We start from the raw sequence: 19,003 nt of genomic DNA on the forward strand, positions 1-19,003 counted from the left end.
TGCTAAATCTTTAGTTGTTTCATAGAATGAGGGGCCAATTTCTGCCAATTCCCACTTCAGTCTGCAAGGGTCTTCCAACCCCCAGGAGCAGTTTTTCAGGGGTGCAGGGGGTTGTACAGGGAAGGAGGAGAGGGAAAAGCCCCATTCTGTTAATGCGAACTCTGTCCCATTCATGGAAGGGAGATTAGGATACAAGATACTGTTAGGATACAGGCTACTGTCTTCAGTATCTCAAAAAGATGCTCACAATGAGATTGATTGCAACACCTTTCTGCTAAAGCTCTCCAATTTACCGCCCAACTTCCAGTGGTCTAAAACATGCAAAACAGTGCTGTTGCCAGTGCCCCACTCCCATGTTTCAGTGCTCTGCACCAATTAATTGGCCTGTTTCCAGTTTCCTAAACTGACATGGAGTACTCAGGTGGCAGAGAAGAACGGGAAATAGGTCAAGAAAGAAGAGGGTAATCCAGAGAATAGAGACAGATGGATCTGCCAAGTTTGTCTACACTGCATTGACTGACTGTGCTCTGCAGTCAGTCTCGCTACCTGGCCATGCCTGGGATTGAACCTGGGATCTTCGCCATGCAAACATGTGCTCTACCAAGAATATAAGGCCACTCCCTTGAAATTCCTCTACGTGGGTGAACTGGGAGCAGGTGAAGTCCATACCAGCCAAGGCTATTTATGCATAGGCAAGTTTGTAGGAGACAAAGGAAACCATGGACTGAACTCTGCCGACTGAGAGCAGCTGAAAAGATTACTATTTATGGATCTTCTTTCCTAATGCACCCGTGTCCCTCTGAACACCAAAGAATTTTGTACTTTCTGATCTAAGACAGAAGTAAAATGCCCATTATCTAAATTTTAGCCACATTAATGTAGTACTTATCCATATTCATCATTCTTCTACTGCTAGTTACAGTTGCTCTGTCTGTATTTTCCAAAGACAATCCCCATTTTCTGGTACTTGAACATGATAAATTACTGCTCCTATTTTGTCCCAAATTCTTCCTCTTTGGGGTTTTTTAATGTTAAAATGCACATACATGCATTGAAGTTGCTGTTCTTGAGGTTCCTTTCCTCCCAAACCTCTCAAATTAGGGGCAGATTAATCTTGACTCTAATGCATATGAGTATATGAATGCAAATGCAGGTTTGCAATCTGCCATATAGGAAATTATGTTGTTGTTAGTTTGGTTTGGTATAACTAACAACTAACACGTTATGCTGTTGGGGGTGGGGGTTAGTATAAAACTCCTTTTTGCTTTTAAATCTCTGACAAGAGGCTGCTGGTAATTCTTACTTGATTTTCTAAACACAACATACCAGTGCACTGTTTACCTCAAACTAAATGTTACTGATGCATTTGAGCTGCAGTGATTCTACAGAAAGTGAAATTGTAATCATTGTGAGACTGTATGAAACATTCTTAAGCTGCTTTTTAAAACAAACATTTAGGATTGTTTTACTAGCTAATAATGAATAATAATGAATAGCATTATTATATATACTGTGTCATTAGTGTATATAGCAGCTTACAGGATTTGTTCCAGACTAAGGGTGCAATCCTATGCCTGTTTAGACAGAACAATGTTCTAAAATTCTCAGCATGCTGGCTGGGGCATGCTGGTAGTTGTGGGGGGGGGGGGTCCGTCAAAACAGGCGTAGGATTGCACCCTAAGATATAGTGCAATCTTATACATGTCAATTCAGTTACTCCCAATAAAGGGATACAGGACTGAAGCCTTAGTCACATTTTAGTCCCATTGAAATCAAGGTAGCCCTAACTAACCTGTCCCATTGATTTCCATTTGACTAAAGTATGATTAACCTAGTCTGGATGTAACCCACAGAGCTGCAAAGCAAAAGAATAGACCGGACAGATCCCTTTACCAAAGGTGCTTGCAGTCTAAGATATACTGTACAGTGTTAGAACAACAAACAAACAAGCAGAAGTCACGGAGAGACATAGATATTAAGGAAGTGCCATCAGCAGTTGTAATGAGGCGTACTGTTGTGAGAATCTGGGTGTCCATATTTTCATTTGTGAAATGTCGGCGGGTATGAAAATCCTAAAACCAGAAGAGAAGGTTGTACAAGGTCCAGCCGTACCCAAGCTGACCAATTAGTAACACTTCTGGCTCTGTACCCCATAGTCCCTGATTCTAGTCCTGTAGGGCCAGCATTTGATGTTCCTTTGAAAATACAATGAAAAATTCTGCCTTTCCTGAACTGTGAAAGCATTGCTGACTCAGAGAACCACTGTGGTGGATTACTGTACTAAAGAATCTGATAAAGGCTGCCCATCTGGGAATAACACAGTAAAGTACAAATGTGCAAACTGTCTCATCTTTATAGTCAAAATCATCACTGTTTGAGCAATCCATCCTTTTAGTTAAAAGGGAGTGTAGATAAAAATATACATCTAAATGTAAGTTCTTTTATTTGTCGAGAAAGAACTTCTGAAGAATGTGGAAGTATTTCATGTGAATGGAACATAATTTATAACAGCTTGTCCTTGGCTTTTTGCAAGTAGCAGTATTTGCATCCTTAAACATGCTCCCACAACATTGTACCTTGTGTTCTCAGCAGTTGCTATGGAAGATATAAACTGCCACCTCTGCCATCCTGTTTTTTTAGACCTTGATTGGTCCAAGAGGTGAAGCTCCTCACCAGCTTATTTCTTTCTAATCACTGAAGCCCTAGAATCCTATGTGGACTATTTATCTCCATCTTTCTCCACCATATATTCATCGTCTGGAATACAGTTTGTTTTTTTCAGATCCTTTTTCCTTTCCTAAAAATCCTCCCTCAGAGAAGTTAAAACAAATTGTACTCCCAAATTGTGGAAAACCCCAGTCAAGCCATTCTCCACACTACGTACACGCATGCTACAATTAGGTAGCAGTTTTATTTATTTTGCTTTTGTTATCCTTCAGGAACCTTGAAGAGCTTCCACCTCCTTGCCCCACCTCCTTTATGTAAAGAGATGCACAGTAACAGTGTTTGAGAGTTCCCATTTTATACTATTCAGGACTGTAGAACAACGTTGATGATGATGGCAGAAAGGTGATTTAGAGCTGTCATAAATCCCCTGTCAATCCACATTCAGTTTAGCACAATCTAGCCTTCTGGTAAATGGTGTTATGTCAAGGAAGCATTTCTAATGAATCTATCAACTACACAGCCATTTTCAAAGAGGGTAACTAAACAACTAAACATTTCTAGAGTATTTTCACTTTGAGCTTTTCTCCTCCTTGGAAACAGTTTGGAGGATCAAATAGCATGTGTTTTAAGCCAGAAGAGCACAATGACGGAAGCCTGTGTTTGTATGATGACAATAAGGCCCCAGGAGCAAATGTGGTAATACATAATCCCTGACCTACTCCACAGTTTTCTTATCTACCCCAGGGGCTTTTCTGCTGGTGACAGAAAGTTCTGAATCGCACAGTGGAAGCTCTGCTGAAAACTGCATGAGGTTGATTCAGCCAGGTGGCATACTTCCAAATCTATTCCACATTAAGATTGGGTTCAGAGGTAGAGCCTTCCAAAAATAAATGAATGACTGCCTAGGGAGTTTAAGAACAGAAAAGGAGAGGAAATACCTATGACCTCACTTCAGAGAGTATTATAAAATGTGGGAACTGAGCCAGCCTCCCATACCTCAGAGTATTTTGCAGAGGCAGATGGCTCTGTATAGTGTAGTCTCCTCATCCTGGAAGCCCCAAAGATGTCAGATTTTGAAAAGAATCTGGATGAAAAGGGAAAATAGCAAAAAGCTCTCTCTCTAATGTGAAATCAATGCAACATTTTTAACAAACTGCAATTATACATACATCAAAAGTTTGCTTTCATCTTTCATCCAGGTACTCAATTGATCGAAACACAGACTTGGAGAGATATTTCAATATCGATGCCAGCAGTGGGGTCATTACCACAGCAAAGCTGTTGGACAGAGAAACAAATGCTGTTCATAACATCACTGTCTTGGCTATGGAAAGCCGTAAGTTGCCATTTCAAAGATTTTGTAAGCTTTCTTAAAGTCTTGGTTTTCATTATAGTATCTGTTGAGCAACATTGAATCAAATACTTTGCCTAAAGCAGGGGCGGGCAACCTTTTTGGACACATGGGTACATTTGGCAATTCGAGAAACTGTCCTGGGCACCATGGGAGGCATGGCCAGTCACAAAGGACAAGTAATGTGCCCAAAAGACTGAGTACAGGGCACAGGTGAGGTCTAAGCCCCAACACACTAAACAACACAGCTGATAAGAAAACGTGTTAATCTTTTTTCTTTTGTTTCATTTAAATGAGAGGGGTAGGGTACCTTGGGGGGTGCCAGGAAAAGTGTCTGGTTGCCTGCCTCTTGCCTAAAGCCTAAGTATCTCAGCAGAAGCTGAGGTAAAAGATAAGAGATAAAAGTTAATGCTATTACATGTTAATTTTCTCTTGTGTTTGGGGAATGTATGGCTCTCTAGATGCTGTTGGACTGCAACTCCCATCAGTCTTCACTGTTGGCTATACTGACTAAGGCTTATGGGAGTTGCAGTCTAACAATATCTGGAGGGCCAGTTGTTCCCTTTCCCTGTCTTAAAGTACTATCATTGAACCATGATCATAGAACCAAATTGAGTCAGATACTGTAGAAACAGCCCGACAGTAGATTACATTGTATTGTTTAATTTATGTTGCCACAGGCAGCTCTTTAGATAAAAAAACAGGATATCAGATAAACAAATAAATAAATATATGGTGTTAGAATTGACAAAGTAGCACTTGTTGATCATATAATGTAACCCCTTGCAACTTTAGAATTATATTTGTCTTATATTGTGCATAATAAAGGTTCAGTATTCATCTCTACTGCTGCTAAACTAGGACACATCATGTGTAACTGATGTATCTATTGTTAGTATATGGTCAGGGTGCATAGATTCATTATATTATGTAGTTGCTGGAAGAGGAAAGGAAATGGAAGAAGTAGGATGGTTTACCCGTGTTTATTATGTACCTTTCTCTCAGACACCCAATCTGGGGCATTAGGAGAGTCAGGACTGAGTACCTGTTCTGATCAAGTATGACAAGTCAGTGGTCTGATCAAGTATGGCAGCTTCTTTGTTCTTTTCATTTTTGGTGACAAAAATCCCACTGACAACTTCATTTCCTTGTCCCAGACATATAGAACACATTTAATACTTACAAAATTGGTTCATGATGGAGAATAATAACTGGTTCTTGTCCTTTTAAACAGAAAACCCCTCGCAAATTGGGAGGGGATATGTGGCCATCACTATCCTTGACATCAATGACAATGCTCCCGAGTTTGCCATGGATTACGAAACTACGGTCTGTGAAAATGCAGAACCTGGCCAGGTGTGGATTTATATTCCTAACAGCTTGATGATATTTGCTGCACAGCAGTAATTTGATTTGCAGTGATGCCTCTTTTAAGATAAAATATAATCAGTTTATTGCAGTAAAAATGACATGTTGATTTGAAGCTAAAATAAACATTAACTAGATCTGAAGCCTTCATCATCTGAAACCCTGCGAGAGAACTGCACAGGTAAATCTATATTGCATACAATTTTGAACCTCTCCTAGACTTCCTAATTTGTGAAAGTAGCACGTTTCTATTCTTCCAGTTGTTTCACTTCAGCAACGCAAAGAGGTATTTGTTAGAGTAAAAATACACTGAGCATCCATTGATCAGCTAGACTGGTGTACAAGGAATTGATGTCAGATTCCATAAATGACGTTCTCTCTCAATTGTCTTCAGGTACTTGGAGTAATGAATCTCACTCAGTTCCTACAGCCAGACTAAAACATTTTACTTCTTTGAGGTTCCTTCTGTATCAGATCCTACTTAGGCCGCCAATGGTTCTACACCTTCAATTGTTTCTTTAGTTGTTACATTTTTATTCCAGCCTTTCTCCAGTCAGCTCAGAGCAGTTGTCTTTCTTCACAACAATTGTTTCTTCACAACAAAATAGACTTCCCTTGGATCAGATCTGTATGTTGCTTGCAGGCAATGATGTATATGTTACCACCCAGGTTGCAAAATTTTCCCTGGCTGCCAGAAAATGAAGAGCCAGGCATCATACTGTACCCTGTTATAAATCTAGGGGGAAGGACTTTGTGGTGGCTGCTTTGGAGGGGAAGTGAGATGCAAACCTGTCATTTTAATTATTGTTTGTGTACTGTTTTTACATTGCTTTTTATTGTATTTTATCGTGTGTGTGTGTGTGTGTTTTAATTGTGATGGCCTATGGCTCTGAACTATAAAGGTTCATTCATTCATCACAACAATCATGTAAGATGTAGACTACACTGCTTCATACAGCGAATGCCCCCAACACAATAACCTCCAGAAGTGAATGGGGCTGCAAGACACTGTCAGTGAGGCCAGAATCCCAGTTGTTGCATGAACCAGCATCTCCACGCTTTCTGTGTGGGCGTGGCTGGAGCAGCTGTTTTACAAGCCCCACGTGTGGTGCTGGTTCATGTAGTCTGCCATGCCCCACCTTTCACACTGCTTAACTGAGTGTGGATTTGAACTTGGGCTTCTCAGAACTAGGGATGTATGGACTGTGAAAAATCCATTCTGTTTGTGTTTCACAGATTGTCAGGTGCCTTTTGTTCCATCGTCCGCCACTGACAGAAACTGAATTGTTTAAGTTCCTGAATTTGTGCAAATTCAGATGTGCAAAAATGTGCCAGTTCCCCCAAAATACACAAATTCACCCCAACTGTGCATTTTCACACTTTAGTGCATTTTTTTTATTTTTGTGCGGGAGGGGGGATGTTACAATGAAATTTGCATAAAATTCTGGAAAGTAAAAAACAGTCCTCAGTTTCTGTGGAATTGGCCCAACAGGGTAAAACCTGGTCCGCTGTGGAATCCACAGGGCAGATTCAGAAGAATCCAAACTCATTTGGTTCCATTGTGGATTTCTCCAACATCTCTGTTGGAGATGATGGACTCTGTGGTTAACTTCCAGTGAATAGAGGACAAAGCATACGTTATTCCAGTACAATCAGAAAGCTAGAAACAAAAAGAGAATAGAGACTATGGAAGGAAAAGACTCTCCAGTGGTGGTGGCCTGCAAGGTGTGTGCAATGATTGTTTTCTTCCCTGAGATCAACATGGCCTACATGTGCAACAAGTGCAAGTTGATTACACTGTTGGAAGAAAAAGTAAGAGGACTGGAGCTGCGAGTGTTGACCTTCAAGAGAATAAGAGAAGACAAAGAGTTCTTACACAGAATGATGGAACTACAGCAGCAAAGCGAAGTACAGGAGCTAGAAGACCAACAGCAAGCTGAGGCAGAAGAGGAAAATGCTGAGGTGAGGAAAAATGAAGTAGAGGATATTCCTTGGGAAAGGGTGACAGAAGCAGAAGAACTAGACGCCACTCTGCACCAGTGGAAGCAGTGAAACTATGGAACTGTTTTCAGGTACTTGAGGATGAGACTGGAGGACAGCCTGCAGAGGAAGAAGTACAGGGGACCCCACATGAGAGTGAGCAAGAGGCTGAAGGTCAGTCAAGCAGAGGCAATGAAACCAAGGCCTACAACAACAAGAAGAGAAGAGTAGTAGTTGTGGGAGACTCCTTACTGTGTGGGATTGAAATGCAAGTATGTCGCGAAGACCCATGGACTCACCAGGTATGCTGACTCCCAGAAGCACAGATTAGAGACATGACTGAAGGGTTGCCTACACTCATAAAGCCCACTGATATGTATCCCTTTCTTCTCATCCATGTGGGAACAAGTGATACCGCCAAGTGGAGCTACGAAGAAATCACGTCAGATTTTGAAGCTTTGGGAAGGAAACTCGAGAACTTTGGGGCCCAGATAGTTTTCTCATCCATACTTCCAGTAGTTAGAAGAGGGATAGAAAGGGAAAGAAAATACTCCGGGTGAATGACTGGCTACAAAGGTGGTGCTGACGTGACAGCTTTTACTTCCTGGAAGATGGACTGCTGGCAAGGGATGGGTCTCACCTCACAAGGGCTAGGAAGAATGTGTTTGGCCACAGCATGAAGAACTTAATCAGGAGGGCTTTAAACTGAATCCTACGGTGGAGGGAGACCTAAAGTTTGGGGTAACAGTGGACAAAGGCTTATGCACCACAATGGAGAAAACAGCTCTAATAGCACTGAATAATAGTCTTCAAAAAATGCAGGAAGAAAGCCAGACTATGAAGCACATGGTCTTCGATGTCTATATACTCATGCCCAGAGTATGGGAATCAGACAGAACAAACTTGAACTCTTAATACAGGATGGAAAATATGACTTGATAGGTGTAACTGAAACTTGGTGGGATGACTCCCATGACTGGAATACAGCAATTGAAGGATATAACTTGTTCAAAGAGAACAGAAGGAACAGAAAGAGAGGTGGAGTTGCACTATATGTTAAAAATACATATCTCTGGACAGAAATACAGGAGGATGAGCTTGGTAGCCCCATCAAGAGCATCTGGGTTAAAATAAATGGAGCAAAGAATAAAAGGAACATGGTGGTCAGAGTCTACCACCCAATCAAGGAGAAGACGAGAATGAAACTTTTGAAAAGCAAATAGCCAATGTTTCAAGAAGGCATGATGTAATAGTAATGGAGGATTTCAGTTTCCCTGATATCTGTTGGGAGACAAATTCTGCAAAACATGGCCACTCCAAGAAATTCCTGATGTGTGTTGCTCATAACTTCCTCCTACAGAAAGTGGAGGAAGGAACTAGAGGATCGGCTATCCTTGATATCCTATTATATCCTATTGGCTTGATCCTAACCAGCAGAGATAACTTAGTGGATAAAGTAGCAGTTACAGGATGTCTGGGGGAAAGTGACCATGTTATACTTGAGTTCTTGGTTCTAAAGGAAGCAAAAGCTGAATGTAACCAAACATGTACCCTGGATTTTAGGAAAGCCAATTTTAATAAACTCAGAACAATGATAAGTAAGTTCCCATGGCAAGCGACTCTAATGAGAAAGATGGGTGGGAATTTTTTAAAAAAGGAAATTCTAAAGGCACAATTAGAAATAATTCCAACAAGACAAAACGATGGAAGACAACAGAAGAAGCCACTGTGGCTTCACAAAAAGTTAAAAGATGACCTGAAAACAAAAAAAAGGACACATATAGGAAGTGGAAGGAAAGACAAGCTACAAAGGAAGAGTACAGGCAGGTAGCACAGAATTGCAGGGATGGCATCAGGAAGGCTAAAGCTGAGAACGAGCTGAGATTAGCGAGGGATGCTACAAAAAGTCTTTATTCAGATATGTGCATAGTAAAAGATAGAGGAAAGAAATGGTGGTTCAGCTATTCAATGAGGATGACAAAATGATAACAGATAACAAAGAAAAGGCAGAAGTGCTCCTACATTGGCTCAGTCTTCTCCTGAAAGAGGGTCTATGAGTCCCCTGGCAAAGGTGAAGTACAGGCTGGTGGCGCAGGATTGCAGCTTGAGATTGATAGGCAAATGGTCAAGGAACACGTAATTACTTTGAATGAGTTCAAATCTCCAGGGCCAGATGAACTGCATCCTTGAGTAATAAAGGAACTGGCAGAAGAACTCTCAGAACCGCTGTCCATTATCTTTGAGAAATCATGGAGGACGGGTGAAGTGCCAGAGGACTGGAGGAGGGCTAATGTTGTCCCTCTCTTCAAAAAGGGCAAAAAGGAAGAACCTGGGAACTATAGACCAGTCAGTCTGACATTAATCCCTGGGAAAATTCTGGAGCACATTATAAAGCAATCAGTCTGTATGCACCTTGAAAACTATGCAGTGATTTCTTGAAGCCAACATGGATTTGTCAAGAACAAACCCTGCCAAAGGAATCTGATCTCATTTTTTGATCAGGTAACCTCACTTGTGGACTGTGGGACTGCTGTGGCCATAATATATCTTGACTTCAGCAAAGCTTTTGGCAAAGTGCCCCATGATATCCTGATTAGCAAACTAGCTCAAAGTGGACGAGATAAAACAACGTTCAGGTGGATCCACAGTTGGCAATAGAATCAGACTCAAAGAGCGCTTATCAATGGTATCTTCTCAAACTGGGGAGAGGTAACGAGCGGGGTAATGCAGGGCTCAGTCCTGGGCTCAGTGCTCTTCAACATTTTTATTAATGACTTGGATGAGGAGGTGCAGGGAATGCTTATCAGATTTGCAGATGACACAAAATTGGGTGGGATAGCTAATACCCTGAAAGACAGAAACAAAATTCAAAGTGATCTTGATAGGCTGGAGCGCTGGGCTGAAAACCCATATATTGGATAAATTCCAGTTATTGAGGCCTGAGGATACGGACAAGGTACTTGGCCAAGTCCGATCGACCACTTGTGTGCTTGACCGTTGCCCTTCATGGCTTATTAAATCAAACAAGGAGGGGATGTCCGGCTGGGTCCAGGAGGTTGTAAATTCCTCCTTGAGAGAGGGAGTGGTGCCGGCCTCTTTAAAAGAGGTGGTAATCAGACCATTTCAATCTTGCTTCAGCCCTGGTTTTGGAACGGAAACTACCTTGGTCGCCCTGTGGGATGACCTGTGCCAGGAGAGGGACAGGAGGAGTGTGACCCTCTTGTTTCTCCTGGACCTCTCAGTGGCTTTCGATACCATCAACCATGGTATCCTTCTGGATAGGTTGTCTGGGTTGGGAGTTGGAGGCACTGAACAGCAGTGGTTCCGCTCCTACTTGGATGGCTGATTCCAGAAGGTGGTGCTGGGGGATTATTGTTCTGTGCCATGGCAATTATGCCATGGGGTTCCACGGGGCCCTATGTTATCCCCTATGCTGTTTAACAACTACATGAAACCACTGGGGGAATGTCATGTTTCCCTTGGGCACCCTCTTTCCTTATGCACTCACACACACAAATAGAGAGGCTTCAGTCTCATGCCTTATGCCTCCAGGGGATTCAAATGGAAACACTGACATTGCCTGCAGTTTGAAGTGAGGCTTGCTGGCTAGACTAACTTAGGGAGGGATGTCCTGCCCTTCCAGTGATGCTTCCCTACATCGCCTCTCACGCATCGCTAACCGGGTCGACCGTCTGAGCTCCGCCCCTGACATTTCCCTCTTAGCTCTGCGCTGCAATCTAGAATCTCTTAGGTCACAGCCCCCACTCTCCTCTTCCTCCTCCTCCTCTCGGCTTCTCACAGAGGGGGGCAAGGGGGGGCTTCAGGCCTGGCCATCTGGGAGTTGGTAACCTGAGAAGCACTCCTACCCATATCTGAACTGGCTTGGGAAAATGCATCCCCCAGTTCTGGCTGTTCCTTTTCTGAATCTGAGCTGCTAACTCCCTGCACTCAGAATCAGTCTTGACAGGGAGGGTATCCGGAGGTGTGGGCTGAAGTGCCATCAATATGCGGATGACACCCAGCTCTACCTCTCTTTCTCATCAAACCCAGCTGAGGCAGTGGCTGTTCTGAATCAGTGTCTGGGCACTGGATGAGGGCCCTCATTATTGGCCCTCATTGGATGAGGGCCAATAAACTGAAACTCAATCCAGACAAGATAGAGGTAGTGTTAGTGGGTGGTTCATCTGCCCAGCTAGGTGATATTCAACCTGTTCTGGTGGGGGTTGCACTCCCCTTAAAGGATCAGGTTTGTAGTTTGGGGGTGCTCTTGGACCCAGAACTGTCACTTGAGGCACAGGTGAACTCAGTGGCATGGAGCACTTTTTATCAGCTTAGGCTGGTATACCAACTATGCCCTTAATCTGGACAGAGATAGCCTAGCTACAGTTATCCATGCCCTGATAACTTCTCGTCTGGATTACTGCAATGCGTTATATGTGGGGCTGCCTTTGAAAATGGTCCGGAAACTTCAGCTGGTCCAAAATAGGGCAGCGAGATTGTTAACAGGGGACTGGCCAACGAGCTCATATTACGCCAGTACTTTTCCAGCTGCACTGGCTGCCAGTCCTTTTCTGGGCCCAATTCAAAGTGCTGGCATTAACCTTCAGAGCCCTTAATGGCTTGGGGCCAGGTTATCTGAAGGATCGCCTCCTCCCATATGTGCCTGCTCAGACCTTAAGATCATCCTCAGCGGTCCTTCTCCATGAGTCCCTGCCAAAGGAAGTGAGGCGGGTGGCTACTAGGAGGAGGGCCGTTTCTGCTGTGGCACCCCGGCTGTGGAATGAGCTCTCTGTGAGGTTTGCCTGGCCACCTACATTGTATTCATTCCAGCGCCAGGTGATGACCTTTTTTCCCCCCAGGTATTTTAGCATTTTAGCTTTCTAGACTTTTTGCTTTGCTGTTTTAAATCTGTATTTTAAATTTCTGCATTGCTGCTAGGTTTTATTCTGGTTTTATTCTGGTTGTATTGTTATATTGTGGTTTTAATGTGTTTATACTTTATATTGTTTTATTGTGTGCTTTTTGGTTTTAATTTTTGTGAACCTCCCAGAGAGCTTTGGCTATTGGGCTGTATAGAAATGATATGAAATGTAATGAATGAATAAATGAATAAATAAATAAAACAAAATGAAATTTAATAGGGAAAAATGCCAATTCCTGCATCTAGAAAAAAGAAAGCAGATGCACAGTTACAAGATGGGGGATACTTGGCTCAACAACACTACAAGCGAGAAGGATCTTGGAATTGTTGTCAATCACAAGCTGAATATGAGCCAACAATGTGATGTGGCTGCAAAAAAGGCAAATGCTCTTTTGGGCTGCATTAATAGAAGCATAGCTTCCAAATCATGTAAACTACTAGTTGCCCTCTACTCAGCACTGGTTAGGCCTCATCTTGAGTACTGTGTCCAGTTCTGGGCACCACACTTGAAGAAGGATGCAGACAAACTGGAGAGGGTTCAGAAGAGGGCAACGGAGATTATCAGGGGACTGGAAACAAAGCCCTATGAGGAGAGCCTGAAGGAACTGGGCATGTTTAGCCATGAGAAGAGAAGACTGAGGGGAGCTATGATAGTGCTCTTCAAGTTCTTGAAAGGCTGTCACAGAGAGGAAGGCCAGGATCTCTTCTCGATCATCCCAGAGTGCAGGACATGGAATAATGGGCTCAAGTGACAGGAAGCCAGATTCCGGCTGAACCTCAGGGGAAACTTCCTGACTGTTAGAGCAATATGACAGTGGAACCAATTACTTGGGGAGGTAGTGGGCTTTCCCATGCTGGAGGCATTCAAGACAAGGCTGGACAGCCATCTGTCAGGGATGCTCTGACTTGGATTCCTGCATTGAGCAGGGGGCTGGACTTGATGGTCTTATAAGCTCCTTCCAACCCTACTATTCTATGATTGTATGATTCTATCCCTACTCAGACCGAAGCAGTGGTTAGAACACACTGGATGTCTCTTGATAATTTCATAGCAGGGAGAAGATAGTGCTGAGCATTCAGCACAGGGTACCTGACCATGTGAGCATCATGTTCAAATGACAACAGGTGGAATCAGGGCAAGCATACCTTAAACAGGCTTCCTACCATGTGCTAATACTGTATCCTCTTTTCACCACCTGCTACCTATTTCCCGCGACAAAAAAAAGTCAGACAGTCTGACCTTGGAGAACGTAGGTAGCAGGCAGTGGAGGGCTCCCATGATGATGGACAGGAAATGATACTCTGAGCATCTCTGTCTACTGGTAATCATGGGACTAGGCTCATGATCATAAGCAGCAGAAGGTGCTTTCAGCCAATGACTGCCCTTAATGTGTGTCTCTTCCAGTGGAAATGAAGGTCTGATTGTCAGTTGCTGCTAAGGATGGTGGAGCTTCAAGTCCCAGCCCATCATCCCTGGTGAGGAAAGATGCTGCAGGTATCATTTTCCACTAGAGGAGAGGCCCCATGGGCTTCTGCCATCATCACCAGAGCCCTTTGCCACCTTCTCCTTATCCAATGTGAGGCCTTTTTTTTTACCTTGTGGAAGGAGGAGGGGAGATTTGCAGGTGAGTCTGGCCAGTCATTGAGCCAAATCTGCCTACATTGTTCATCCAGATGTGTTGTAGTGCAAGCCATTGGCCATGCTGTCTAGGAATGATAGAACTTGCTATCCAACACATCTGAAGGGCATCATGTAGGAGAAGGCTGCTTTTGGCACTCTGTTATATAACCACAAAATTTACTGGTAAAGGAAAGTGGATTTCACCTCATGCAATGGAAGTTTCCCTTCTTTCTTCTCCCCTGCAGCCCCTTGCACCTCCCAAAAATCTGCTCTGGGGGACCCCCAACCTTCCAGAACAGATTTCAGGATGGATGGGGTGGGTGGGTCCTGCAGGGCTAGGGGAATCTGCTGACAAATGCCATTCCATCTGTGGAAGCCTCTTTGGATACCACCTATTAGTCTTTCACACACCCTTCCCTCCCACCCACTGACAAAAATATATTAGCAGAGGAGGTGTCAAGAGGGAAACTCTAAATCAAATTATGGGAAGTGCCTGAACATAACAAGAATTGACTCTGGGTCATGGCAGGTATATGTAAAATTTCCCCTCCTCATTAGAGCTCTGAGCAGTTATCTTGTATGTAATACAAACTAAAATCTAACGTGAAGGCAAATCACCTTTTTTCTAGGTAATTCAAAGGATCAGTGCCATTGACAAAGATGATCCACCTAGTGGCCATCACTTTTCCTTCAGTTTGGCAGGAGAAGCAGCAAATAACCATAACTTTACATTGCAAGACAGTAAAGGTAAGGCACCAACTGTGGTTGGCAACACAAGGGCATTTGAGCATTGGCATACCAACACTCTTATTTCTTCAGACAAGCCATACTGATTGTCATCTGGAGTAACGTCCTTGTCAGGAAGAACATTAATTAAGAGCAGTCGGATCCCAAAGTAATTTTTATCTATAGATTATCTGTCAGGAAAAAGAAACTGCTATTTAAATCTCTTTAAGCCATGAGTCAAACAGATGGGCTTCAGATCCTTTCTTAAACTGATTCTTTTCAGTTTTTGTTTTTATAGGTCTTTATCTAAATTAGGTTATACCTCAGGATAGCAGCTGAAAAATTTCCTGGGTCTCATGTTTGATTAATGTATCTCAAGAAATACAGAAATGAGCCCTTAAAACACATGGCAAAGTGGCTGGTGCTTTGAAATAATAACTTTTTCAACTATATCATCTGCTGCTAAACATGCTTTGGAGATAAGAGCTGAGGAGTCCACATTTCTAGGCTGTCAATATTATTTCATTTGCCTCCATGGAACTACATTTACTGATGGGTAAAGATTTGTGCTGAGTTCCAAAGTGCTGCTCTGGCTTTATTTATGTATTATGTATTTTATTTGCTATTATTGGTAGATGCTGGAAAAAATCCTGGAGGGCCCCTTTTGGCTCAGACACAATAGATAAATGTTGCAGATCTCAAAAATAGAAACCCATTATCCCATTCTCAAGGAACACACTTGTCTGAGCCCTTAACTGGTACATGGCCTGGTTATGGGCATTTTCAAGGAGGACAATCTTTGTGGCATGCAAAGCATTACTGGGATGGCGCATCTCCATGGTTCTCAAGGGACAAACCCTTATCATACTACCATTGCAGAATGTATTCATTCCCCTTCTTCTTTTTGCAAATGTATATTTGTGTTCTTATACTAGAGTGTCACTATTGACTAAGCATTTCCTATTGGACTGTGCTTTTCCCCACTGGCCTTCTGTTTCCTCTCGCTGAATCTTCCAATCAGGTTTCGAAGAACCTCTCTGTTTTTCATGAAGTTCTGAAAGAGGAAACTCACATCAGCCACACTTTCTGTTTTTGCACCTCCAGGTCAATGTGCAAAGAAGTTACTTGTGCATTTTCCCATAGGGAGATATCTGTACTTCAAATTGGACAGCTCATTCATCTCCTAACTAGAGAGATGCTTGAAATTCCCTTTTCTGTGTTTCCCACAAAAAGAGGAAATAGAAACTCACTGCAAGCAGAACAAGAAATTAGAAGAGAAACACAAGGTCATCAATATTGTGTTTCCTTCATTACACTGCCAGCGGGGGCTACTGCATTACACTGCCCCTCCCCAAGCCCACTGATTCTCCCTTGAGAATATCCTCCAGGCCTTTAATTATTTTCCCCCCTCCAGCCTGGCTCCAAACCTACCTAAGGAAATGGGGAGGGGCATCAGTAGGGTAGAATTGGAAGGACAGCTAAGCACCCATCCTTAGGAACACAGGAAGCTGCCTTATACTGAGTCAAACTATTGGTCCATCTAGTGCAGTATTGTTGACACTGACTGGCAGCAACTCTCCAAGTTTTCAGACAAGACAGTCCTACCGTCTGACTGCGGACACACTCCAGTATTCTTGCCGAGAAAACCCCATGGAATGTATCACGAGGCTAAAAGAGATGTCACCGGAAGATGAGCCCCTCAGGTCGGAAGGTGTCCAGTATACTACTGGGGAAGAGCAGAGGGTATTTCCAAGTAGTGCCAGAAAGAGTGAAGCGGCTGGGCCAAAGCCGAAAGGACACTCAGCTGTGGATGTGTCTGGTCTGGTGGTGAAAAGAAAATCCGATGCTGTAAAGAACAATATTGTTAAGGAACCTGGAATGTAAGATCAGTGAATCAAGGTAAGCTGGAGGTGGTCAAACATGAGATGGCAAGATTGAACATTGACATCTTGGGAATCAGCGAACTAAAATGGACAAGCATGGGTGAATTTAATTCAGGTGACCATCACATCTACTACTGTGGGCAAGAATCCCTTAGAAGAAATGGAGTAGCACTCATAGTCAACAAAAGGGTGGAAAAAGCAGTACTGGGGTACAATCTTAAAAATGACAGAATGATCTCAGTACGAATCCAAGGCAAACCATTCAACATCACCGTAATTCAAGTCTATGCCCCAACCACTGAGGCCGAAGAAGCTGAGGTTGATTGGTTCTATGAAGACCTACAACACCTTCTAGAACTAACACCAAAACAAGATGTCCTCTTCATCATAGGGGATTGGAATGCTAAAGTAGGAAGTCAAGAAATCATCGGGATAACAGGCAAGCATGGCCTTGGTGTACAAAATGAAGCAGGACAAAAGCTAATAGAGATTTGCCAAGAGAACATGCTGATCATAGCAAACACGCTTTTTCAACAGCACAAGAGGCGACTCTCCACAAGGACATCACCAGATGGTCAATATCGAAATCAGATTGATTATGTCCTTTGCAGCCAAAGATGGAGAAGCTCTATACAGTCAGTAAAAACAAGACCTGGAGCTGACTGTGGCTCAGATCATGAGCTTCTTGTTGCAAAATTTCAGCTGAAATTGAAGAACGTAGGGAAAACCACTAAACCATTCAGGTATGACCTAAATCATATCCCTTATGAATATACAGTGGGGGTGAGGAATAGATTTAAGGGATTAGACCTGATAGACAGAGTGCCTGAGGAACTATGGATGGAGGTCCGTAACATTGTTTAGGAGGCAGCAACTAAATCCATCCCAAAGAAAAAGAATGCAAGAAAGCAAAGTGGCTGTCTGATGAGGCTTTACAAGTAGCTGAGGAAAGAAGGGAAGCGAAAAGCAAGGGAGAAAGGGGAAGATATATCCAACTGAATGCAGAGTTCCAGAGAATAGCAAGGAGAGACAAGAAGGCCTTCTTAAATGAACAATGCAAAGAAATCGAGGAAAACAACAGAATGGGAAAGACTAGAGATCTCTTCAAGAAAATCGGAGATCTCCAGGGAACGTTTTGTGCAAAGACGAGCATGATAAAGGACAAAGAAGGCAGGGACCTAACAGAAGCAGATGAGATGAAGAAGAGGTGGAAAGAATACACAGAAGAACTATACAGGAAAGATCTGAATGTCCCTGATAGCCATGATAGTGCGGTCACTGAACTTGAGCCGGACATCCTCGAGAGTGAAGTCAAGTGGGCCTTAGGAAGAACAACCGATTGGTTCAAAATTGGGAAAGGAATACGACAAGGCTGCATATTGTTGCCCTGCTTATTTAACTTATATGCAGAGTACATCATGAGAAACGCCGGGTTGGATGAATCACAGGTCGGAATTAAGATTGCCGGGAGAATTATCAACAACCTCAGATACGCAGATGATACCACCCTAATGGCAGAAAGTGAAGAGGATCTAAAGAGCCTCTTGTTGAGGGTGAAAGAGGAGAGTGCAAAAGCTGGTTTGAAACTCAACATTAAAAAAACGAAGATCATGGCATCTGGCCCCATCACTTCCTGGCATATAGAAGGGGAAGAAATGGAAGCAGTGACAGATTTTATTTTCTTGGGCTCCAAGATCACCGCAGACAGTGACTGTAGCCATGAAATTAAAAGAAGCTTGCTCCTTGGGAGGAAAGCTATGGCAAACCTAGACAGCATAGTAAGAAGCAGAGACATCACCTTGCCAACAAAGGTCTGTCTAATCAAAGCTATGGTTTTCCCAGTAGTAACGTATGGCTGTGAGAGCTGGACTATAAGGAAGGCTATGTGGACTTCTTGAGCACGCTCCAGGGGACTTGAGCACGCTCCAGGGGAGAGCGGAGGACAGGAAGGCCTGGCGTGCTATGGTCCATGGGGTCACGAAGAGTCGGACATGACAGAATGACTGAACAACAACAACAAATCATGGCAAAGAGCAGGGACATAAATGGCGGCCGCTACATCATTTGCATCCCTGCTCTTTTCATGATAGGCTACGTAAATATATACGTAGCCTATCATGGCTAACGCAGGGACGCAAATGGCATAGCAGCTGCCATTTGCGTCTCTGCATTAGCCGTGATAGGCTACGTATATATTTACGTAGCCTATCACGGCAAAAGGCAGGGACGCAAATGTCGTAGCGGAAGCTATTTGCATCCCTGCTCTTTGCCGTCATAGGCTACGTAAATACTTATGTAGCCTATCACGGCTAAAGTAGGGAGGCAAATGGCGGCCACAGACTGGAGCAGCCATTCGCAGCCGCAGACCTGGGCAGTGGATGGACCGGACAGCTGACAAAAGGTAGGGTCCATCCCAGGGAAATTTTGCGGGGTGGCGGGGGGGGGGTTGCTCCGTTCCACCACGGACTCTGGGGGCCTGGATTCTT

General features: G+C 43.4%; 1 protein-coding gene across 3 annotated transcripts in view; it reads left to right on the plus strand.

The window, feature by feature from the left end:
* The window catches only part of LOC146347135 (cadherin-7), a 163,770-nt gene that overhangs the window by 122,834 nt on the left and 21,933 nt on the right, over positions 1–19,003 (plus strand). For all 3 annotated transcript variants that reach the window (XM_084849948.1, XM_084849949.1, XM_084849950.1), the window contains exons 8-10: positions 3,867–4,003; positions 5,253–5,374; positions 14,538–14,655. In XM_084849948.1, the coding sequence (XP_084706074.1) occupies positions 3,867–4,003; positions 5,253–5,374; positions 14,538–14,655 (377 nt within the window). The remainder of the gene's footprint in view (positions 1–3,866; positions 4,004–5,252; positions 5,375–14,537; positions 14,656–19,003) is intronic.

The sequence above is a fragment of the Heloderma suspectum genome, chromosome 4, assembly GCF_057233095.1.
Source record: "Heloderma suspectum isolate Gila_16-S chromosome 4, 16-S_ref, whole genome shotgun sequence".
In the NCBI taxonomy this organism is placed as follows: domain Eukaryota; kingdom Metazoa; phylum Chordata; class Lepidosauria; order Squamata; family Helodermatidae; genus Heloderma; species Heloderma suspectum.